Source organism: Anolis carolinensis, chromosome 4 (genome assembly GCF_035594765.1).
Source record: "Anolis carolinensis isolate JA03-04 chromosome 4, rAnoCar3.1.pri, whole genome shotgun sequence".
NCBI classification, from domain to species: Eukaryota; Metazoa; Chordata; class Lepidosauria; order Squamata; family Dactyloidae; genus Anolis; species Anolis carolinensis.
This window is the reverse complement of record NC_085844.1, coordinates 92,119,483-92,145,265: the sequence shown is the minus strand read 5'-3', so window position 1 is coordinate 92,145,265 and position 25,783 is coordinate 92,119,483. Positions and strand designations below refer to the sequence as shown.

Below are 25,783 nucleotides of genomic sequence, written 5' to 3'. Positions count from 1 at the left end.
CATTCATCAGAGTTATATTTTGTAAGATCAAGGCCTCAGCAAACTTGGATAGGGTGACATTCTGTTTATAGTGAAGAAAGTGAAGACTTCTAAATTGTTTCCATACTTTGGAACAGATTTTTTTTAACAACTGCAGCCTATCACGGCCAACATCAGTGAATAGTCACATTATTTCACTAGGAAAAGTCTGTGACACAAAAACCTGAGCAATGTAAGATACACACACACACACACATATATATACACACAACATTTTCACCAATGAGTGAAAAAGATATGTTTGATTATGTTCACAACATAAAGTCTTAAGTATCTTACCTGGGTTCAGCAGCAAAGTCGAAATGGAATAATGAAGCATATTTAACTGTTTTGTCAACATTGTAGTGTTTTATTTCCATAATCTGTACATACTGGGTACATTGTATGACAGCTACAAATTAACAGCTCCTTTAAATTAATAAATAAATCACCATCAGTTCAGGCTTTGTTAACACTGTCACTTCCCTTGTTCACTGCTCTTTATAAAATGCTTTCCAACTTGCAGTCCAAGGATGGTAAATGAGGTTCATCTTGACATGACAAAATTAGAGCCAGCCCTACTGTTAGGTAGGGTGATGTGGCTATCTCAGAGAGCGAATGAGGGAGTGACATTAATTCTGTATTGCATTATGGCGGCAATTCTGCTTTAGATGCAAAAACGACTTGACAGGAATTGCTGGAGATTGCCACATCAGTGTGTAGTGAATCTACCCTATATATATTCATGTATAAGTCTAGAAAATGAATTAAATTTTTGGGTAGACTTATCCATGGTTAACTGTGAGTACTGTATTGTCGAAGGCTTTAATGGCCAGAATGACAGGGTTGTTGTGTGTTTTCCAGGCTGTATGGCCATGTTCCAGAAATATTCTCTCCTGACGTTTCGCCCACATCTATGGCAGGCATCCTCAGAGGTTGTGAGGTATATGCCTCACAACCTCTGAGGATGCCTGCCATAGATGTGGGTGAAATGTCAGGAGAGACTACTTCTGGCGGAAAACATGGCGGAAAACACACAACAACCCTGTGAGTACTGTACTTTACCTCCTATCCAAAAGGACCCATCTCCTCTCTGAATAGTGCATGGCAAGAGCTTAGTCAATTTCCAGAGATCTTTTGAAGTAGCACTGGTGCTTTCACCCCTCCATGGAATGACCCCCCACTTGTGGATGGGTCATATCAAAATCCATAATATTGTCCCAAACCTGCTGTCAACTTGAGGTCAACTTATACATGAGTATATCCTATCCTATCCTATCCAATTATACACAAGGTCAACTTATACATGAGTATATACTATCCTATCCAACTTGTCACTGATCCAATTCTTTGGGCTTCACGCAAATCTACCATTTGCCAAAATATATGATCCTGTCCTTCTCATTTCAATTTCTGGCCAAATAACCTTTGGTTCATCCCTTCAAATACAAGGTCTGCCTAAGGGCTGCATGTGGTCTCTTGGTATCCACAAACAAAAGACAACCAATGGACATGTCGACTAACAAAATGGATGGCAAGAGACTACATGAGTATATACGGTTCTTTAAATAGGCTATCCAATGTCCTGAAGCAATTTGGGAGGAGTCAGCCCTCCACACTTTAGGTTTTCACTTTTGCAAATTTGATTATTCACGAATCTGGTTAATATCTTTTCTGTTGGAATCTCTAAGTTCTCTGGTGGAAATGCATCATAGAGCCGTGCCACTGTGATTTTGGGATGCTACGCTCATTGACTTTGAAAATTGGGAGAGGGGGTTGCCATTGATACTGCATCTCTTGGGTTGTTACTGGCCAAAATGTACAATTAGATGGGGCAAAGTCACAACATGGATTTGACTCTGCAAGTCTCCCATAGCCACAAACTTTTTCACTGGAAGAAGCCAAGGATGCAGATTGGGATCATCTGTATGCAGTGCCACTGGTGTACTCATTAGGGGCTAAATGCAATGTACTGTGTATACATGTTGAATGGACCTATCTATCTAGTTCTACTGGATTCTTGGGGGTGTGTGTGTGTGAACACATGTGTGGATGAGTCAATCACATGGAATAATTGTAAGTTTAATATCTCTTTCATTGCTATGGCCCTTGCTGACAGCAAATTCTAACAACCTCATGCAAATATAAATCTCAGGTTTCCACGTGATGCACCCTTAACTGTTAAAGTGGTATCAAAGTGCTACAACTCTGTACTATGGATACACTTTGTTGTTCTGCCCATGAAACTCCCCATTTCACATCATATCTAAAGATTTTCTGTATTAAATCTCATTGTAAAACTTTGGAACAAGCGGATTCAGACATTGAAGTGGAGATATCTTTCTCTGCATCAATGTTCTTTCTGCTTTCAGCCGAAGAATTGAGTCAATCATTATTGAGGTTTTCAACATTTTTTTTTAAACAGTGAAGTTATCATAAAAACAATTTTAAAATGATTGGAATGGCCACATCAATATTTATTGAAATACTGGAAATAAAAATCCATTGGTGTTGAGAAAATTCCTGGCAAGAACCGACATGAAACAACATGAACTTCACAGATACAGTAAGAGACCTTTTAACAAGTAACTGCACATTCTAAAAGAGTTGCATGGATTCAAAAGCCAGGCAGCTGCAGAATATAGTTGTCATTACAAATATTCAGACACTACAGTTTGTCTGGTTACAAACACCGAACAACGATAAGAAACCAGCCAAAGCCAAAACCGTTGTATTTTAGTCTGCTTTTACTCATATGTAATCAATAAAGCAATTGTAAGTAAATGTCTGATTACAAAGTGGTTAGCAATTAACATTCATTTTGCAAATTGGGAAAACTGGAAGGATTTCTGGAATCCACAGGTATTGGCTACTATATCTCCTGCCATTTCTACTCATGGTTCTTTGCCTTTAGCACCCTTACCTTAATAAACTGGTTTTATCTAAAGAGAACTGTGCTTTGCTAGTTATTGTGCTTTCAGTGAAATGTTTCGAAAGAACAAAAAAGTCAAGGGGTTTACAAAATGTAGACAGGTGAATGTCATAGTTACTTTTAATTGCCACTGATGCCAACTTGTTTTCTAACTTATATAAAACTGTATTGTATATATAGGGTGAAATATTTTTAAAGACAAAACTGATGGTATATGGTGTTAAAAACATCTAAAAGTTGCCTATTGTTTGGTAACCCTATTATTACTGATAATGCAAATGATAGAACTAAGAATCTGTTTTATAGATGGCAGCTTTTTGAGTTACAAGTGGCCTTAGAAGCCATTGTCTCAAGACTGATGCAAATGCTGCTTCATCTACTCAGTTTAGTACTTTTAGGGTATTGGTGACAATGACAGTTCCACAATAAAAAGTGTTATGATTCCACATTAACTGCCATGGCTGGGATTTGTAGTGTGATGGAGTTCTCCGGCTTAGAAATTCTAAATGCTTTCCATAAACTGCAAAATCCAAGATTCCATAGGATGTTGCCATGGCAGGTAAGATGGGATACAATGCTATAACTGTGTGGCCTGAACAAACCACAGGCGAGAGGTGCAAAAAATGTCAATTTGGTTTTCTCTTGGTTGCTCTGTTTTCAGTTCTTAAGTTGACATTATCCTGAAATTTGAGAAACTTCCCATTCTTCAGTTTCTTGCACTGTGAGTGATGCAATTTTAAAAAGAAATCTAAATAAAAATAATCATGAAAACCCATACATTTTTTGTATCTATTTTTCCTCAGTACGTGAATTTTCGCAAGCCATTTGTGGTGTAATTCATTTTTGAACAATGTTTTCACTGATATATGCATTTTATGTGAAACTTTTACGAATGCATGCATATTTTATGCATTTTTGGTTGGAGAACTTGATGATGCCATTTTGGAGAAATGCAATTCTTGATGGATGACTGAGTTTCCGTTCACATCTTAGTCTAAAAGTAACTGGATTTCTTTCTCCTCTCCAATCAAGGAAGAGTAAATGCAGAGGTGTTTCTATGGGGATGATGACCTTGCCCTTCCAAATAAGAATTCTGCCCCCAATGAAAATTTCCTTTCAACTGCAAACTTCTAGCTTTGCAGAAAGTGAGGCACTGAAGATTGTTCATGCGCATTTGCTGTGTACGCAAAGCCTTGAACACTTTGCTAGCTCCTTTTCTTTGGATGTCTAAAGTGTATTTCCAAAAGCACAACTAAAATTTTAAGTTACTGAAATGTTTAAAAGGTACTGTACCATTATCCAGGTGGAGGCTAAAAGGGGACACTAGACAGAGAAGGATAGTCAATTTTATGGGGTGAGGCATTGAAGTAGGAAAATAATTTTCCCCATTTTCACTGATTATTCCACCTCCCCACTTCACATTTCATAAACGACAGTTGTTTCCATGATGGTGACATGGGTAGGGGGAATAACAGGAAAACAGGGGGAAATGGCTTTACCCCCCCCCCCACCCCCTTTTAGCCTTCATCTGGATAATGAAATAGTACCGTTTTAAAAAATGGGGTGGTAGAAGAATTCATTGGGAAGGGCAGAATCCCTATTTTCAAAGGGCAGTGCTCTCTCATCTCCAACTACACCTTTGAGCAAACCTATTGGTAACAGGGCCTATTAGTGGTCAGGGAAATACCTCTTTTTAGAAGCTCTCTCTTTCTCCATCCTGCCTCCAACATCACAACTTGCCTTGATCCACATGTAAAAACAACATTGGACCAAATTAACATAGTGATAAAATACTTAGTTCTATACAAAAGAAATACATGTTGTCTTTGGTATACAATGTCCACAGCTTAGAAAAGAACGTTCGCATAACAGGGCGCCTTCCCGGGTTCACATGAAACAATGGAAGGTGCAAATCACAAAATTTACAATAGATTTTAAATAAACTATATTTAGGATTATGAAGATTTACAGACATTTAAACAAGCAAATGATCTTAAACTGTAAAGACCTTTTGAATGTCCCTGAACTATGAAGTATAACTTGGAGACATGCTGTAATAAACACATATATTTGGCTTTTTTATTATTCTGGCTATATTTTTAATATAAAGATGAAACCAAGGAACAATAAATTAGCATCATAATTGTCTACAATGAAAACGGTGATATACAATATAAATAAACTATTTAAAAGCCAGCAATCTTCATGAAAACAAAACAAAATCCAGACAAACAAAGCTAAGGGAGCAGAGGTTCTATACAGTTTCTACAAATGATTGTGCAGCCAATAATCTAGAAATAAAAACAAAACAATTAAAGTGTAAATGAGATTCCCTTTTTTGATTTTAGTGTCTCACGACATACAGTAATTAAGTACTGGTAAAACAAATTACCAATCAGAAAGCAACATTAAGGAAATCACGGCTTTTCAATATGATCAGAGTTCCCCATGCCCTCCTTAGGAACAAATGTAAACATGACAATCTTTTTTCTTTTCGGAAAAAAAGCAAAGTATTAATACTTTTCCCACCCCAAATGTGTTGATCCACATCTGTACAGTTACCATTCAGAATTCTGAAATAAGGCAAAGCTTTTCATCACTGTGGCACTACATTTTATAATACTGATAACTTCATTTTGGATAAAGAGTTTGTTATTTGTCCTTTTTCAATATTTGTTCTGCAGCAGACTTTGGTCTGCATTGACATGGCAGGGTTACACTCCTGTCCTCAAATAAAAGATTTTTGCTTTGGAATTGTTTGCTTTAAATTGTGTTCTTTGATTCCAATGGCTGTCTAAAACATGGATTGTTCTTCAAGCTAGCAGTAATACTAAACAGATAGCGTGATTTCATCAGCTTATACATTTTGATTTCTTTTTCTTTTGCATAGGTAAAAGCATTTTGTCTAATGTTTTTAGCTACCTATAGTTTGACCCAGAAGTTAGTTAAAGTAGAACTACTTGGATCTCAGGTGCTGGGCAAAGAGAAGGCTTCTGTTGGAGTAAAGATGGTTTTTACATTGGCACTAGGGAATGTATGACCGGAAAATGCATTACATCTTTTCTCTTGCACAGCTGAGATGTAACTCTGAAGGTTGTCACATTTTCAAAAATGGGAGTATTTTCCTCCTTGGGCCAGATCAGGGTATGTATGATAGACCCTTTAAATGTCTGTTTCACCAATCTCACAGATCCTAGTAGAATGAAGACATAAATAAATGGCACTTTGTTTATTTAAAATTTTAATTTTAGCATATATTTGTTACCACAGAGTCTTCTAGGGCTTTTGTGGTTAATGAAATCAAGAAAAAAACCTGGCCAGAATCATGTTGGGCAATTATGAATGAGAAACCTATATTTAAATGCTTGTGACTTTTTAATATTCGCAATCTTTATGTAGCCCATAGTTTAGGGGATACATAGAGAATATGAAAGTACTCCAAAGACCTACTTACTGGGATCTCTTTAGTTGTCAATCAGGAAGCAGCAGCCTGACCATCCCATTCTCCACCTGCATGAGAAGATATATGATAGGGGTCCTGCTTTTGCCTATAACAACAGCTATTATTGATGGAAGGGCTGGGAACATCAGCCAACCACTTCTTCAGTGACACGGGAACAGACTCCCATCGATTGCATCACTGTTGCCTGGTATATGGTGACTGGGAAAATTGAAACATAGCATAATAACTATGGCGTTTTGCAATCGTAATTCCCCAACAAAATTGAGGTCATACTCTTTTAAGATAGATTAAAACAATATTTTATTAAAACTCTTAAAACTATCAGAGAGTCCACTTGATTTTAAGGACCAAAGGCTGTATGAAGCAGACCAGTCTTGAGTCTCTGCCTTGGTATAGCTAGAATTCAATTTGGTTTAATGTAGGTAGAGTTGGAGTTGAATTTGATAAGTCATGAGTGGATCCTCATGACAGTTTATTTCAGGTTGCTTTTGATGATCTTGGCCAGCTCATGACAACAAAAAGCTCTGGCAGTGAATGTTAGCATGGGAACTTGCCCTGGTGGACTTTAGATACTTTTGGACTGTAACTCCCATCGTTCCTCACTTCTAGCTATGCTGACCAAGATGATGAGAACTAGTGTCCAAGAACAGCTCACTCATTTTGGGCTTTAAGGTGCTAATTTGAATTTTCCCACAATGCCATCCTCATATCAACTCGTACCAATGTCTTTTATTTGACTTTGTGGGTGATGTACTGAATACGTCTATGCCAATTCAGAAGTCAACTTCAGTTGATAGGCATTTTATGTCCTTTATGCTTATACACAGATACTTATGGGATGTGGAGGAAGTCACAAAACAGAAGGTTTATCAGAGCACAATTTGAGGTCATATGAATAAAATTCCAAGTAATTCCCTTTAACTTGGTTGCAGGTCAAATATGCCAGGTCAAGAAATGCTACCACTTGAAATCCCTATGAGGAAATACTGATTTAGTTCAAGATGATGCCCAAGAAACTGAGTAGTATCCACAAACTTATTTGGCACTAAAAGCTTTCAGAAGCCATTCCAGCAATGTGCGTTGGAAAAATGGTCCACTGATGGGTGCTTTGGATCAGCTTAATTTCAATTCTTGTAGCCATTCTTCCTTCCTTTGCTGGAAGAGGGATACTACCTGCCCGAATGACATGAATACAATGGCAAAAACCAAACTTTGGACACATTAGAATATCACGCTAAACCTATGACCAGATCCCACCCCCCATATTAATGATATTTGAAGGCCCGAGTCAGATAGTCCAAAAAAATAAAAACCCCAGAAGAGAACAAAAAAACAAAACAAAACCCAACAACCCAGCCTTTATTTGTTTGTTTTGGTGGTGCTACTAGATATACATACTATGAAAGTGACCAATGCCAGATCTTTAATACAGATTGGTGTCACTCTTTCTGTTTTGGAGAAATAAGAATTCAGTCCTTGGAAGGATGGCAAAGGAAGACTGCCATTCTGCATCCTCTGGAAGAGTTTTCAGTCCTGGTAGCCAGTGAAGGGATGTAACTCATATAAGTCCCTTTTGAGTAATACAGATAAGATTTGATCCTACATTTCTCCATAGTGGTAACTGACAATGTTTTAACTTACAAGAATCATGAGTTCAGTCCTGTTTCATTTCATCTGACATTGTCAGTGGTATCCGCATCTGTTCATAACCTCCTTCCACTCCGATGATCAAAGTCCCATTTATGTTCCTTCGGGGAGTCTCTGTAGTGTTTGATTCACAGTTTTGCAATACAAATACCCTGATACATCACTTATTTGCTATTAAGTATTTGATTCTGATACCATTTTAATTTTTGCAATCTTTGTTTTTGCAAAGTTCCTTTCAACCAAGTTCTTTTAATTAGTATTGCTTGGAGCAGTCCAGAGTAATCCCCCCCTTTCTTGTCTCAAAAACAGAAGCTGTGTAAAAGGATATAATTTATGCTCTCTTTGCATGCAGCATTTCAATGAGGAGGTTATTACACGGCACATCCCCGTTCAGGTGTTTGTAGTAGAGGTATTCTTCCGCTTGCATACTGATGCCCCGTATTTCCGGGAGTCGCAGGAGAAGCTGCCCAAATTTGTCTGTCTGCTGTGGATAGTTGCACATTGTATAGTCCAGCAAAGCAGCGTTCACTTGTTCTTGCACACCTTCCACCAGCTGGAAGTTTTCTAGGTTTTTGACATCTGAATAAAAGTGTTTTTTTTTAAAAAAAGAGGCAACACAGAGAATTAGAACATTGATATTTCTTTTGAAAAACACACACTCACATTTACTAAAAGGGTATTTCAATTAACGACTACATTCTTGACAAAAGAATGCTTTACATGCTGCTGAATATTCAGCAAAATCCCTCTGTCCCATGTCTTGAGAAAAGGATCACAGCGTAGCTTTCGCAAAGTGTCTTGTTGAAATTCTGCATATACCTCAGATCAATTAGACACCAATAGATTGTGAGCAAGGTCAACTCTTTTTTCTCCACATATCTTATGGAGGGAAAGGTTGACGATTCCTAATATACAGGACTGTAATATATTTCCAGCAAATGAGTCCCCAGAGGGAGGCGTAGCTTTAACCCGACGTATTACACAATTCATATAATTCTGTATTAATTTTTCTGACCCAAGGTGAAATCTCTGTCCAGGGTATGGCGTAGTTAATTCTAATACAAAATGACAGGGTTCTTGTTTCTTTTTGACATTTTCTAAATTATTCTGAAAGCCTTTGACTTGTCTACCCTTATGCTAATGAACCATCTGGTACACTCCAGTGGCTGCCAAAATCACCTGCCTGACCTGAAATCCTCAAATATATATTTTTCAATTATTACAATTTCTCTCTCCTTCACCTCAAATACAAACCATTGTCCTTTAGGCAGATTGACAAGAACTTTTTATGTTTTTGAATGCTGATATGTTCTTTTTCAGTTTTAAATATTTCTGGGGGTAACATTGTAGAGAATTCCTATGCTCATTTCCTTTTTTAGCTGCAGTGAAAAGTAATGCTGGAGAAGTAACTGCAGAGACTGTGATAAGCTGGAGCATCTAACTCCCTCAACGTAATTCAGGGTTTCAGAAGGACTGAAGACATACAGACAGATAGAAATACTTGTCTAATAATGAGGGCAGAATTCAAAACACATAGCCGTGTTAGTCTGGAATATCAGTTTGCAGAAGGATCTTGTTGCTGTTTAGAGACTAACTTAGAGATGTTGGAAATAGAAACCTCCCAAGATACTCACTATTTATTTGTTAATGTATATATTTGCTAACCTGTATTCTGTGTGTATGTTGATTTGCCAGCTTATTTGACTCTGTGATGTGGGAGGAGTTATAGACATGTGATTATACTGAGCATGTGAAGACTCAAGACTCCATTTTGTATTCAGTATCTGTTTAGACTTCAATGGGAGCAGATGTCTTGCATCAGACCTCAGAGGAGGTGAATGCATACAAGTTACTGTTTGGACTTCAGTGGAGAAGTCAGTTTGGAGACTTCAATATTTGCTTATGGACTTCAGTGAGTACAACTATACTAAAGACTATGAACTATCGATAAAGACTGATACCCTATGTTTTCAACACAGAGAGAATAATTATATCCTTCCTGTAACTTCATTTTATTAAGAAATGTTCCTGTATGGTGAATTAATACAAGATATGTTATTTTTCAAATAAGACTTTGTTTTTTTTAATCTCTGAGCACATATTTAACTAAGAGGTTTAAAGGAAGTGTATATCTTTTGGGCAACTTCAACAGCAAAGAACAACCATCCTCTGCTAACCAAATATATTTTTGTAGTGGCATGTCTTTATCCTTGGCAGTCTAAAGACATGGTTCATCAGTTTAACAGCTGAAGTTACCTGTGATCAGCTGAAGTTACTAAAATGATCAAGGATCTGGAGAACAAGCCCTATGAGGAGCGGCTTAAAGAACTGGGCATGTTTAGCCTGCAGAAGAGAAGGCTGAGAGGAGACATTATAGCCATGTACAAATTCGTGAAGGGAAGTCATAGGGAAGCGGGAGCAAGCTTGTTTTCTGCTGCCCTGCAGACTAGGACGCGGAACAATTGCTTCAAACTACAGGAAAGGAGATTCCACCTGAACATCAGGAAGAACTTCCTGTGAGAGCTGTTCGGCAGTGGAACTCTCTGCCCTGGACTGTGGTGGAGTCTCCTTTTTTGGAGGCTTTTAAGCAGAGGCTGGATGGCCATCTGTCGGGGGTGCTTTGAATGCGATTTCCTGCTTCTTGACAGGGGGTTGGACTGGATGGCCCATGAGGTCTCCTCCAACTCTAATATTCTATGATTCTATGTGTGCTACTACATTAATGCTTGTGAATATCACTTGTTAAACGAGTTGACTTCTAACAAGGTTATGCTCTTCCTGACTAGTGGTTTTCCAAAGGTGTTCTCCATATATTCATGGAGATCTACATTTTCCAAAAGGATATCTGTCCATAGACTGGGTGCAGTTATGTTCCAATAGCTTATGCAATAAGTTACATTTTGCAATAGGTTATGGAATGTCCAATAAGAAATGTTGATAGTATAAGCTTTCATAGACTTAGACAACTTCCACAGATGTTTTGAGTGAAGTGTCCAGGAACAAACATTTATGGGTAGACTGTCTCTGTAAAAAGTAATAGAAATACAAAAGTTGTGAATATGGCAATTTGGTGACAAATAAGTTTTAAATTTGGAGGGCAATGACAGAAAGAAAGATGTTGCCTGAGCAACAGTGAATAGATGTCCATATAAACTGTGGAGTGAGTTATTAGAATGTAGTATGAGGCTGACTGGGAACCATAACCTTTATGGGAAGAGACCTATAAAGGTCAGTTCCTAGGCACTTTATCCCAGATATAAGCACATCTACACTGATTATTTAATGCAGTTTCAAAGTGGTATTGAAGAGAAGCATGTTCCCCATTCCCTGGGCAATGTCTTTGTAGACAGCTGATTCTCTCACACGAGAAGCAACTTGCAGTATGGAACCAACCTGCATTATCACAGGATGTCTATGCCCTACATCACTGGAGAAATTATATTGTTTAGCCAGTATTGCACCACCTGACATCCGTCGGGAAGTAGCCGCCTGTAATGAAAGGACCTCTGACATCTCTGGCCCATCCTCTGTTTGGATATCAGCCAGCATGCCAATGCCTTAGATCTGGAAACAGCTTCCTAATATCTACAGAGACACTTGCAGAAACACCTCAGCAAACAAGAGTCCAAAAGTGGCAGGTTAAACCTGGAACCAATCCATGGCTGATACCTGACGAGAAACTCCCTCCTGGTCACACAGAAAACTGGGTGTCTTGGAAGGTGCTGAATAAACTGTGCTCTGACACCACAAGACGCAGAGCTAATCTTAAGAAATGGGGCCACAAAGTGGAATCTGTGACATGGGAGCATGGAGAAGAGCAAACCACAGACCACGTACTACAACGCAGCCTGAGCCGTGCCACGTGCACAATGGAGGGCCTCCTTACAGCTACACCAGAGGCACTCCAAGTGGCCAGCTTCTGGTCAAAGGAAATCTAGTATAATGTCAAGTTTGTGTGTTTTTTAAATACATTATAACTGTAACTACAGTTCTGACAAGATAAATAAATAAGCAAACTGTGAAGATGATTCCATGGGAAATCCTGGAACCAATTTGAGACTCAGATGGCAAATACATAAATCACAGAGCACTGATGTGCATTAAAGGCTTTCTTTCCTTTGCTGTTAGGCTGCTACCGTTTGAAGTTAGCTTTGAACTAACGGCCTTAAATGGTCAATGTAGATGGAGCCTTAGTCTCTGAAAGCTTATACTAAGTTATCTCTAAGTGAGTCTCTTAAGATGCTACAAGATTGGTTACTTTGCATATTGTCTGATAATAGCTATTCTAGGGTCAACGTGGACGAGAACTCTTGATTTGTTTTTCAGTGAGTTATCTCCAACAGTTTTAGCCACTAATGCCATCAAGGCAGGCCCTTAGAGTAGATATCGAGGGTTAGCAGACTAAGCAGAGGTTGCTCGAAATCTTCAGGACTGGATCACTGTAGGAATATCCAATAATTATCTCCAATAATCCCTCTTCCAGAAGATCTTTAAATGCAGAATGCAGAAATCTGCAAAACTGCTTTAAATGCAAAGAAGTGGCTCTCTGATCTTATCTCTGCAATTTTCACTTTCCAGCTCAACCCTGTACAATTTCTATCTCTGGCTAGGGAGCCAATTCATTGCTCTGGAAGAACACATGCTCCTGCAAGTGGGGGCCAGAAAAAGGAGTGGGGAGAATGGATGGATCACGACCAAAGGTTTAAGAGAGTTTAATCAGATGATGGAGACCACAGAAATGGGACTATGAGCCATTTGTTTGAAGCCATTTTCACTGAACTGCCCTGGTGTAAGATGCAGCTGAATATAACCAGTCTGAAACTTGGGAATATGATTCTAATGGCACTAACAGTTAGTCACTTCAGACAAGTTCTTATATGATAGGATATAAGGAATTCACAACAACACAGCATACAGACTAAAAATGGCAACTGTGGCAACTACTTGCAACAGGAAGGGAAAGATTCAATTTGTGGACTTCCAAAGATGGAAGGACAGACAAAGGAGGGGAGGAAAAAGTTCTGTTGTAACCACCTACCCATTGTAGCATTTGTGTGAAGCCAAGTCACCTCTGACTTAAGAATAACCTATTATGGCAAAATTTGTTCAGAGAGGGGTTTTTGCATTTGCATTCCTCTGAGGCCGTCGTGGCACAGCAGGAGAAACCACTGAGCTGCAGAACTTGCTGACCGGAAGGTTGGCAGTTCGAATCCACAGGATGGAGTAAGTTCCCATTGTTAGCCCCAGCTTCTGCCAAACTAGCAGTTTTCAAACATGCAGATGCAAGTAGATCAGCAGGTACTACTTTGACAGGGAAGTAACGGTGCTCCATGCAGTCATGCTGGCCACATGACCTAGGAAGTGTCTAAAGACAACGCTGGCTCTTCGGGTTAGAAATGGAGATGATCACCACCCCCCAGAGTCAGACTCGATGAAACGTAATGTCAAGGGAAACCATTACCTTTATCTTCCTCTGAGGCTGAAACAGTATCAATTCCCCAACTGAGGTTTCAAACCTGATTTCCCGACATGTACTCTAAAGCTCCAACCATTACACCACCTAGCTTGAATTTAGTCCATTGTCAGTGCTTACCATTAAAGACATTTTGTCATCTATATGTTATTTCATCATGGATTTAGCTCATCCTAACTTTTCTAAATAGCCCTAAATACCCTACTTTACTAGGTCCCATTTGATCTTGGAAGCTAAACAAGGTTAGCCCTAGTTAATACTTGGACGGGAGACTGCAAATGAATACCAGGGGCTGTAGATTGCATTTCAGAGGAAGGAACTAGTAAACACCTCTGCATATTTCTTGCCTGAGAAAACACTATGAAATTCAATGGCGGCCCTATATGTTCCCAGGTTTTCTGCTTTAAACTGGATTATATAAGTCTGCACTGACAGATAATCTGGGATAAACAAAAAACTTGGGATCAGATCCTGGGATATAGGGCCTGTCTGGAAGTGCCCTGGGTCATTGTAAATCAACAGGCAACTGGAAGGCACGCACAGAGACAAGACAAACATATAAGCCAAGGTTTTGGATAGTGATTTTTGAATATATGTGTGAAAGATGGCATAGGACTTAGAACAACAGAGGCTGGCTGTGGAGAGATTTGGTATTCTTCATTCATAAAGCATTGGGTGTCTTTGAGATCATGTTACCAGACTTGAGGCAAATCCCATTAGTTCTACAGCCATTGATAATAAATGAGGAAGCAAAACCATATCTAGGAAAAGGTAAAAAAAAATTCCCTGCCACCCCTAAGGAAATGATTATGAAAGTTGAAATGTCTGATGGAGGGTCCAGTTGTATTCTCCAATAGCCTAGTTTCAAACTAGAATATATTCATAATTTTGTCATGAAAATGTATGGCTTTTTAATAAAATGACTTCTCCAACTCGGGTTTATAAAAACAAGCAAGGTGGCAAGAGACAATTTTCTGACAAGACTAACATTGATGGGAAAACACTGAATAAATTATTCCTCCCCAACTACTTCTGGTGTCTCTTACATGGACTTTGAGACTGAGGCAAAATCACAATACAGTGGGTCCTGCTAGACACCGCATTTAAAAATAATGACATCTATAATAAAAAGGCATATTGAACAATCATTTTGATTTCTTTTTCATTTTAAGGGGAAGGGAAAAAAAGAAGAAAAAGAAAATCCGCTTTAGAGATGCTTTAAAAACCTGTCTTAGGTGCCCCTCTAGAAGTAGAGGCATTTGATTTATTTATTAAAAATTATTTACCTTCTGGGGGAAAAGAAACATTTCTGTGGAAAAAACTAGTGAGAAATTTTGGGGAAATACAAATGCATTGCAAGCAGAACACTGTTGATGTCAGTAGTAGTGCCATGAAATGAGATCTGTAACTTTTAACAAGACAATCTTTGGACTTGAAAACACCTTTGCTTCTGTTCTCTGACATCCAGGTGCCTGACAGATCTGAGGACACTATGGAGAGTCCCGGTGCCTAAACATAATTGACAAAATCAGCATTTCCAAGTTGTGGAAGACTTGCACATTAGATTGGGTGAAAATTGCCTTCTTCTTCCCAGTCACTCTTCTAATTCTAACTACAAGGGAAGTAAATGGGGGTGAAGAAGAAACATTTTGTGTTGCTGCAATAAGTACCAATCTCTTATCTCTTCCACTTTATTCACTCGGGGACTAATTACCAACTTTTAATATGAAACAGTCTTACTGTGTGCTCACAGTGGGGCGCATCTTTTTCCCCATCCTTATTGGAGAGTAAACCCTCAGGTCTTACAGAATATATTATATTTTTTTACAAGCACTTGCAGTAGCATTTCTTTCAAACACAAAATTCATCTCCTCTAGAGTTTACTTCTGAAGATAAAGACTTTATTTTTCGAGAGGTGCCATTGCTGGCTATGTAGTCACTCGAAAGGTCTGTCAGCATTCCTTTAAAATTTAAATTTTCAGTGGTTTATCCCTCTGCCAAGAAAAAGAATTTCACTCCAAACTTTGAATACCAAATGCAGCTTGAAGATAGTACATTTGCATATATTTTTTTTAAAAAAATGGGTCTGGCCTTTGGAGGGGGGAGAAATAGAAAAATATTTAGGTTTCCTAGAGACTTCCTCCTCTTCTCATATTTGAGACATGAAAAACGGGAATTTGGTGCACGATTAATCTATAGAGAACCCACCCTGGTTTGGGGATTTCGAAAAAGAGAAATGAAAGGGAATGAGAGATTTAACTTTGAAGAAGGCTTACTAGGCAGGAGCTGCATAAGTGCTTTTCAAAGAAAGTTAATTTATTTTCATTGCATAGCTTGGATGTTTGCCTGGGTACTTTAACCAGCCATCTGAGCTCCATTGCCTTCCTTCACATTGCAGTGGCAAAACCGTGGTCACTAGTTGCAAAAAGGTCTTTTGCAGGACCAATTTAGAGTAGGCCCACAGAGAAACAGAAATGCATGGAGTAAAGTCTGACAAGCAATGCCAGGGGAGCTTTTTCATGTTGTTAGGCTGGGGATCTATGCATCATCCCACTGAAGAAATGCATCACCAGAAAAGAGGCTACAAGATGACACAATTTTGCACATTGAGGCTATAATTCTGTTGGTTAGTCCCAACTAGAGTGGGCCCACTGAATTCATCACTACATAGGTAATAATAACTTTATTTTAATAATAATTTTATTTATATCCCGCCTGATCTCCCAAAAGGTAAATCTCATGTATCCAATGGATTCTACCTTGGATGCCTGAGTTCAGAGCTAATTCTTCATGGACATCTTCAAGACCTCTGCTCTCCCTTTTTATGAGTCTTTCTATCTTTAAACTTACTTGAAGTTTGGACTCAACAGTCCTTCAAGCAGAGGATTTCTATGAACAGAGGACTTTTCTCAGCAAAGTAGGACCAGCTTTTGTAGAAGTTACTTTTTAAGAGTTCAACTCCCAGATCACTTAGCCTGTATTTGATATCACTTCCATTTCAGTGTATCACTTGGGGTTTTCACTCAAGCTACAAAGAAGCTGTTCAAAACATACCCAAAACATATCCAGTGTCTTTCCCAACTCCCATAAAGCTCAGAATAAAACCAGAGTTGATTTATCATTGCACTGACATGGAAATCACAGACACCAGTGATTTTGGTCAAGAAAATTTGGGGCTTGTAGTCTAAATAGATGACCTTCAGTATTGTTGCCCCAATTAGATTATCTGCATGGAAAAAGTTGATTCCACTGTTGCAAGTAATTCCACACATATAATTGGACCATTCCAGACTTTGGACCAAAAACTCTTGAGTATTCCTCAGATACAGTGCTTTTCAGTAGAACTAACTCATACATTCAGCCATAGCCTATCATTCCGATTGCCTATTTTTTCTACAATCATTTTAGAACTGAGAAGGTGTTTCTTTGGTGGGATAATTTTTAGCACTCATTGCTACAATGTTCACTTATTCACTTCAGTTCCTCTTACTTCCAGCCGCCAGGGGCAGTGATGGTTCTGAACAGGTATTTTACAAGGTGACAGTATCCATTAGGGATACATCCACAAACGTACTGTGTAAACAGGAAACCCTATTGAAATGAATGACTTGTCGGAGGCAGCTACCAGTCTCACAATATGGAAGTTGCTTGAATTTTGTCTAGGCATGCTTGTTTTGAGCTGAAATTAAGCATCAGTGACTATTTGATGACACTTTTTCATACTAAAATGGAGCAATAAAGTTGGGATAAAGCAGAAAACAGAGATGGAGGAAATCTAGTCTTCCATATGCTTTGAATCTCAATTTCCACCATTCTTTACTATTGGCAGTGTTGGCTAGGTCCGACAGGAGTTGAAGTCCAATTACATGTGGAAAACTACACTTTTTCGATCAATAGCATGAAATATTCCTTTTTTGATACTGGTTTCAGTAACTTACAGCTGTTTAGCTAAATTTTAATGAATACATTCCATTCTATTGACCATGTTGCCTGCACTGCTTTCCCACAGCTTATAATTTCCCACGTTGTATGGAAAGGTAGGAATCACTAAAAAAATCATGTTGAGACTGGATGTGAAGAGCCATGGATGGTGTTTTGCATTGAAAGGTTTTCTGATGAAATACTGTAAAAGAGAACATTTTTCTTCCCCATGGGTCATCATCCATCCCTGCAGTTTGCTTGCGAACCTCCAAATCTAGCCGTCTGTAATCAACTAGAAGTAAGAAGGATATATTTGGATGAAATATCATCACATGTAGATATCCACAGAAGCAATGGGAAATATTATATAGAGGCTGAAAGGACTACATCAGAAATGGATCTGACATAAACTTCTCATGTCATAGACTCACATGACTAGTGTTATCCTTTCACTGTTTGAGGACAGAGTGCTTCAGTAGTCACCTAAGATAAAAAAGGGCAATGTCCTTAATTGATCATGTGATATCCAATTGTGCCACAAAATCATATTATCTGGCAGTGATACCATATGTAAACTCGCCTTTCAAAGATCTAAGACCTTTGATAAAACATATTGCATTGTTCTTAGTCTATTAGGATCTGAGAAGCAATTCTTTTTTGTGTTTTTGGTAAAGTATAACCTTCCATCAGAGAAGATAATATTTATAGTGGGGTAAATAACTTGAACCGTTTGGCATAATTTCAAAACCTATTTGCTAGTTATCAGATCCAATCACAAGAGTGGCTTCTCCAAAAGCTTTCTTGCTTGGGGAGAAGGAGGAAGAGGAGTGTGTGCATGTGGGGGGCGGGAGGGGGAAGAGAAATCTGGGTGGCTTACCTCCTTTTAACTTTGGCACCATCCACTGCCCATCTGACAGCAACATGGTCCCTAGTAGATTAGCCCTGAAAGGATGTGACCCCAATCTAAGATGGATTGCCTGTTCCCATCTTATGAAATATTTACAATGTGTCACCATGAGGCAACTCATTTCCTCTTCTTGAAAAGGGACACCCTCCTCTTGTGCTTCTGAAGACATACACCATCACATTCTGATCCCACAATCAGATCCCAAGATACCAGTCTGGTGAGAGACTTCTCAAGAAGAGAATAATCACGCTATACAGTTATAGCATTATGATTTCACTTTGACTGTCATGGGATATTCCATGTAAACCTGGGGTTTGTAGTTTGCTCAGAGACACTAGAGCTCTCTGGAGGGGCATCCTATATGCCTATCCCTAAACTTCAAATGCTAGGATTCCATAGAATGTTGCCATGACAGTACAGTAGAATCATAGTGATAGGATTGGGTAGTATGAACGGACCCTTAGAATTGCATCTAGAGAGCTCCAGTCCATTCCCTTGAATGAAAGAAAGGGATTCGCATGGACTGCCAAAATGACCAAACAAAACGAAGCGAGATGGTTAGACATCAACTTCTTGGCTCATTTCATAATACACAATATTAGCCTCATTAGGTGAAGCATATGCCAGTTTCTCCCTGCATTGGGTGATGGTTTGTCTTCCCCTACAAATTCTCAGCTTGTACAGGGCTAGGACACTGCCAAGCAATTTTAAAAATCCTTAAAAAGAAAAAAAAAGTTGGAGAAATTATTTCACAGATGATGTGCGGAAGCCATTTGGAGGGGAATTAGTTATAACTGAATATCATGAATGCTCCTAGTTTCTTGTTTTCAGAGGAAATGTCCAAGGGAGAAAAGAACATGGCAACATGGGGATAACTACTTCCATTGTTGACATCTGGGATTCCTTCAATGGGTGCAAAGTTTCCGGACCTATTATTATTATTATTATTATTATTATTATTATTATTATTATTATTATTATATCCCATTTTATCTCTGCAAAGGGGACTGAAAGCGACTTGACATAAAAGCATTAGTATACAATTTAAAATATATAAATATGCAAAAATTAAAATAGATTTAAACACAAACAGCACTAAAAAATTCACTGTTAAAATCCATCAAAACAGTTAAAAACCACAGCACCCTCTGATTACATCTTACATGTCTTAATCTTTAAAAGCCTATCTGAATAAAAATGTTTTAGCCTGTTGCTGGAAAAACAGCAGAGAGGGGGCCATTCTGGCCTCCCTGGGAAGAAGGGAGTTCTAGAATCGAGGGGCAGCCATCAAAATAGCTCTCTCTCTCTCTCTCTCTCGTTCCCACCAACTGAGCTTGAGATGGAGGTGGGACTGAGAGAAGGACCTCTCCGGAAGATCTCGGGGCCCAAGCAGGTTTGTACAAGGGGATGCGGTCATCCAAATAGCCTGAATCATTTAGGGATTTAAAGGTCATAACTAGCACTTTGAATTGTGCCCAGAAACAGACTGGTAGCCAGTGGTGCTGCTGCAACACAGGGGTTGCTCGCTCCCTGTAGCCAGCCCAGTGAACAACCTGGTTGCAGCTCTTTGGATCAGCTGAAGTTTTCGAACCCTGAGGAACTCCACAGGTAAACGGCCAGGGGTTCGAACAGGAGCCCCCCAGCACCACTTTCTGGGTATGCCCCTCCCCCCCAGGAAGGGCCGGAGACACTAAGATAATCCCAGAGCCATCCCAGAGAGACAACCCAGGAGGATACCATGATCGATGGTACTGAAAGCCACTGAGATATCCAGGAGAACCAACATTCCCCCTGTCTAGCTCTCAGCGTAGGTCATCCACCAAGTCAACCAGAGCTGCCTCTGTACCGTGGGGCCAAAGGTACCAGGAGAACAGCAAAAGAGTGAGATACTGGGCCCTGGAAGTCTGATTGGATGAAAAGAGCAATGCACACATTGGAATATGAGAAACTTATAAAAATAAATACTAGAATGCTAACTAACAAATATCGGATTTGCAATCGGCCTTTTATATTCTTTTAAAAGGGGAAGGACCGCTATAAACATCTTGATGCAACAAAAAAAGGATTGACATAGGCCAAGATCAGTATTGGTTCTTTAAACTTTTGTGATAGGCCTAACATGAAATATAGTAGAGCAATTTGCTGTCACTCTCCTTCCTGTGTAGACATAAAATATTTCAAAGTTCACTGGAGTGTCAAATAATGGATACATTGTTGTGGAAGTCTGGCCTTTTTAAAGTGCATTACAACAAGCAGTATGCTTCATTCATGCAGAAATAATAGGTTAGGCTCAAAGATATTTTCTTTTAAATGCAAGATAAGATGCTTACATAGTAACCGGAATGTTGGAATTATCGGTGTGGATCCCATTTCGGCTTCTAACTATTAAGAATAGCTAGGATGACAATTTGTTACAGACCAGTTCACAACTCAAATAAAAGCACATTTTACAACATTTTATGGCATCAAGCTGCCAGGTGTATTATTTAGAATTATGTTTCTCTCTCCGATCTCTGTCTCCTCTTTTTCTCTTTCTCAGGCATGTAAAATGTTAGCTTCCTACACAACAGATCAGCTATGCCTTCTTTCCTTTGCTAGATTAGAAACTCTTTGAACCAGGAACAATGTCTTTTGACATACCGAGATGGGTGTTTGGGGCTGTCTTCTGTAACAAATCACTACAGACCTCAGTGAGTATCCGTGGAAATTCAGAGTGGGGACAGGTTTTTCATTCCAGGGCTCAACATTTTGAACGCAGGAAGAAATCATAAAGATGACGCTACCGAGGCAAAACAGCTATAGCCCTACCATTACATGCAGTGAATCTTAGGTAGCAAAATGTGGATGTGTCATGGAAGGGCAGCAAATTGTTCGTTAATTTAGTGTGGCTGAATCCTTACTTCCAGGATTTGTGGTCTGGGGATCAGGTGCCTGTGTGATTGCCTCAGGATGTATCCACACTCTAACATGAATGCTCTCTGATGCCACTGCAATTGCTGCAACTCAGTGCTATGGAATCCTACCATTTGTAGTTTGGTGAGGCAACATCACTCTTTGGCAGAGAAGGATAAAGACTGTGTAAAACTACAGCTCCCACTACAGCTTCCACTATTATTAAGCTAATGTTGGCCCCAAAGTTTTAAATTTCCTTAATTGATGCTAAAGTAAAACTATAAGGGGCTGACCTACCTTGTACATTTATTTTGCATGGAAAAGTAACTCCTGCCTATTTTGTGGAACAGTCAAAAGAAAAGCCTCAGTAACTTCTCAAATGTGGTAAAAGGTAACTGATGACATAAGAGGAAATAGAGTTCTTCCTTTTCTTGCTGAAGAAACTGAGATACACACACACACACACACACACTATGGATAATATAGGAATGTAATCCCTGTTTAAAACCCAGGAGTCAAGCTGTATAAATGTATAAAATTAACCAAACGGGAAAAATCCACAAATGCTAACAAAAGTTTTTCTTTTCTTTTCTGAGAATGGGATAATTCTATAATCACTTTAAAAATATTTATACCCCAGTCTCAAGTTTTCATTTTGGCTTCATTCAAGAACTTCTGTAGGTATTTTTTTCTGAAGTTTTGTTACATTCTTAGAATAAGATATGTGTTTTAGTTTGTTCAGATGGCAAATCCAGACTATGAATAAACCAATGTTATGATAAAAAAAAAAAGAATTAAGCAGGCTGATCCAAGTGGGGATATATTAAGCCAAATTTTAAGATCCAGTGTTGAATTTAGCTGGTACTAGATGTCTGGCTTGCCTCAGGACAAATTCAACTAATCAAATGAAGAAAACAGCCTCAGGTATGATGAAAATTACAAGAGATCTCAGTTGAACACTTCTTGTTATAAATGTTAGCTCAAAGGCATTCTTCTGGTCTCTGAAAAGGAGATGATGTTTGCATGTAATTATGGCATTTCAAGCTTTTACAAGCTTGGTCAGAAATGTTAGCTTAGCTAATTATTTCATGACAGTGATTTGGGAATTCTACAGTACCAAGGACCCTGCTAAATCATACAGTACAAGACCCTGCATGAGAAGGTTTTGGTAAGCTACAGATATCGAGAAAAACATATAATAGGTTGCATGCAGTTATTATATGCGGGAGTGAATAGAAACAGAGCTTTTTGACTCTGATGTGAACTCTGTTCCCACCCTGCATTTGCTCTTCAGACAGACCCATGAATATACTGGACTGAATGTTGACTTCTTGCTCCTTCATCTAGCTTTAGTTTCGCTTTTTCTTTGCCGTGAACTCATATTTAAAATCAGCTCTGAGAAAGTAGAGAAAGTGGCTTGTAACAGACCCATTTTATTTTATTTTTTTGGTAATAGAAGTTGGGTGAGTTTGTGATTGATGTCCACCCAACAACAACTATGTTCCTCTGCCTTTTTCATTGAAATTTTTATTCTGGTTTTCCCACTGGGTTCTATAGCGTGGAAAGATGTTGTGTAATTTTTTACACCACAGAGAACCGCCACAGTGACATTAAAGCCAATAGATACCACTCCTCATGAATTGTCCCTTCTGCTACAATGCACTGTAACACATTCATTGTTTGCAGATATCTAAGCTACCTTTGGTAACCTTGTAATCCAGATCTACAGTGCCAGAATAGGAGTCCTTGGATGAAGCTCTTCTATGGCTGTTTGCATCATTCTGATTCCAAAGTTAATTGAATTTAAATGAAGGTCACTAAATAATTTAGCAGATGAGGAAGTGGCTTGCTGCTCTCCCAGTTAATGTGGTATATGGACAGACACCTCTTATGGTCAAGAAATACTGAGCCATCAATAGATCACTATGGGCCACTTCACACAGCCATATAACCAAGAACATCAAGGCAGAAAATCCCACAATATCTGCTTTGAACTGGGTTATCTGAGTCCACACTGCCAGTTCAAAGCAGATAATGTGGGATTTTATTCAGCTGTGTGGAAGGGACCTATGAAACATGTTTTTTGTTCCTGGTTTATAAATATCATTTCCTAATTGGTTCTATCATCAAAACATAGAAATAGTTTATTAAACTGCAAAAATGTTTTGTGGGACATCCTGCAACACATTTACTATAATTTAACAATGAATATCTCATTGAATCTCAACCAATTCAACATAGTTTGTGGCAGCCATAAAAACAAAATTTCTGGATTCAGCATAAAAACTCTGCTCTGCCAACCACAATTACAGATACCAAAAGAAAAGTAAATGTTAATATTGTTTATCTCATTGTCTGAGTGTGCATTACGCCCAAGGATATTTATGTGCTTTTCCCCTGAAGCGTTCTTGTTAAGCTTGCATTTCAAGAGAAAGAAAATAAGAATGATTAGCATTTAGGTTCTGATCAAACAAGAAGATGAAAACTACCTTGTTGATGTCCGATTTCCTAAGGAGATTGTTAATGACAAGAAAGCACTCATCATTTCATGGCAGATAACATCTAAAGTTTTGAATCTTAACCCATGTAAAAACGTGTCTGATCCCAATGGAAATAATACATAACCTGTGTCTAAAAGACTATAAATACAAATACTAGATTTGTCTCCAGAACACATGGCAGAATAGAGTGGGGATCAGGGAGCATAAAGCCTGTCACTTAAAGCCTGTAGTGCACAAATGAGCCAGCAAATGTTTGTGTTTGAGAGTATATCTTTTTTCTCATTTCAGGAAATATGACCTGAATCCAATTGTTAGTCCCAATGAGATTGACTCAGTGGAGTTTATCTATGTGTTAACTCAACATGCAATAATTGATTCAGTCGGTCTAATCTAATTCAGACTAACTGTAGGATTGAAGCCATTGTTTAGAGCCTAACTTCTCCTCTGCTCATCAATGTCTCCTCTGCTCATTCCTTCCATCCAAAGGTCTAATCTGGTCTCTTCAAGGGCAGAACCTGGTCTTCCAAAGGTTCCTCATCAATCTCCCATAAAGTCCAGAGAGAGAAAGAGGAATCTGGAGATTTCAGTTAAGAGATTGATGGTAAGAGTAGTGATTGTGCTCTACTTGCAAGGAAATCCCTGCTGATGTTTTTCACTGGAGGGAAATAAGATTTCAGCTTTATTGTCTTGGAAAGGCTCTGAAATGGAAAACTGACTAATAGTGTATCTTGCTCCCTTCACTATCCCCACATGAGTTAAAAAGAGATGGCCTCTCAGCCAACACACTCATGAAGCTCCTACTAGTAGCAGGGTCTAGAAGTGGGGAGCAGAGCAAAGTGAAGTAACTTCAGCACACTTTTCAGGGCGGAGTTGTGGGTGGACCCTGGACAGATTTACTCCTTTGCACCTCTCAGTCTAGGGAGGAGGGTGCTAGAGTGAAAGTTGCAACCTTTCACACTATAAACATATTTATGAATTAAGAGGAATGTTGCTACACATTCACAAATTATGAGGAATACTGCCATTAATTTTCAATTTGGTATGAAAACTACATGCTTACCCACGGAAAATTGGCTCTCTGCAGTATGGCAGACAATGGCTCACTTGCTCTCCCTCTCTGCCTACAGCCGAAGGGGAATATTACTTGAAGCCAGAAAAACTATTTTGGCAGAAAATCCCACAAAGACTTTACACTCCATCCCTGGCAATAAAATTACAAATTAAATAACTAAAATCTGTTCCTCTACATAACATTAGAGCTGTCTCTAGAGAGAGAAAATGCAAAGTAAAACAACTTCAGAATTTTAGCACTTTGATTCTTTACTATTTAGCCCATCAGATGTTTTGTATTTCACCTCTCAGAATCTGTGACCATAAGCCAGAGTGTCCGGGTCCTCTTGGAACTGAACTCCAAAACATCTGGAGGACTGGAGTTTGAAAATGAATACTTCAGAAATCACCACTTGCTGATGCAAGACCTGAATTTAGGACATTAATAAGAAAACCTTGAGGTGTTGTGTGGTCTCCGGGCTGTATGGCCGTGCTCTAGCATTTCCTCCTGGTTATTCATCTGTATCTGTAGCTGGCACCTTCAGAGGATCCTCTGAAGATGCCAGTCATAGATGCAGGTGAAATGTGGCTCCAACAAATTTCGCCTGCATCAGATGCAGCGGAGTGGCTCCAACAAGAAGATTGTTTGGGATGCTCTGTTTCTTGTTTAGTCTTGTTTGATTTTGTTTGAAATTTAGATCCTATGTAGAAAAGACAAACTGATCTTTTACCTACCTTGGGAAAAAAATATTACTAGCTAGGAGAACCTGCCTGGAAGCCCTGGGCTTATCCCAAATCTGAGATGTTTAATGTTTCAAATTCAGACATCTTTCATTTAGACCAAAATAACAGACATTTATTGTGTACCTTGCAGTCAGTGACTATTTAACAGCAAGACACTCTCACAGCGTGGTCCTCTTTTACTTTATGTGCTCAGTAATGAAAGTCCACTATTGATTTTTCTGTAGCTGCTTGTAAC

At 38.8% G+C, this 25,783-nt stretch overlaps 1 protein-coding gene across 2 annotated transcripts in view; it reads right to left on the bottom strand.

Moving 5' to 3' along the window:
• Window positions 1-365: 365 nt before the first annotated feature.
• Window positions 366-25,783, bottom strand: part of nr5a2 (nuclear receptor subfamily 5 group A member 2) — a 158,201-nt gene continuing 132,783 nt past the window's right edge. For both annotated transcript variants that reach the window (XM_008115022.3, XM_008115020.3), the window contains exon 7: window positions 366-8,639. In XM_008115022.3, the coding sequence (XP_008113229.2) occupies window positions 8,392-8,639 (248 nt within the window). In that variant the 3' untranslated portion in view covers window positions 366-8,391. The remainder of the gene's footprint in view (window positions 8,640-25,783) is intronic.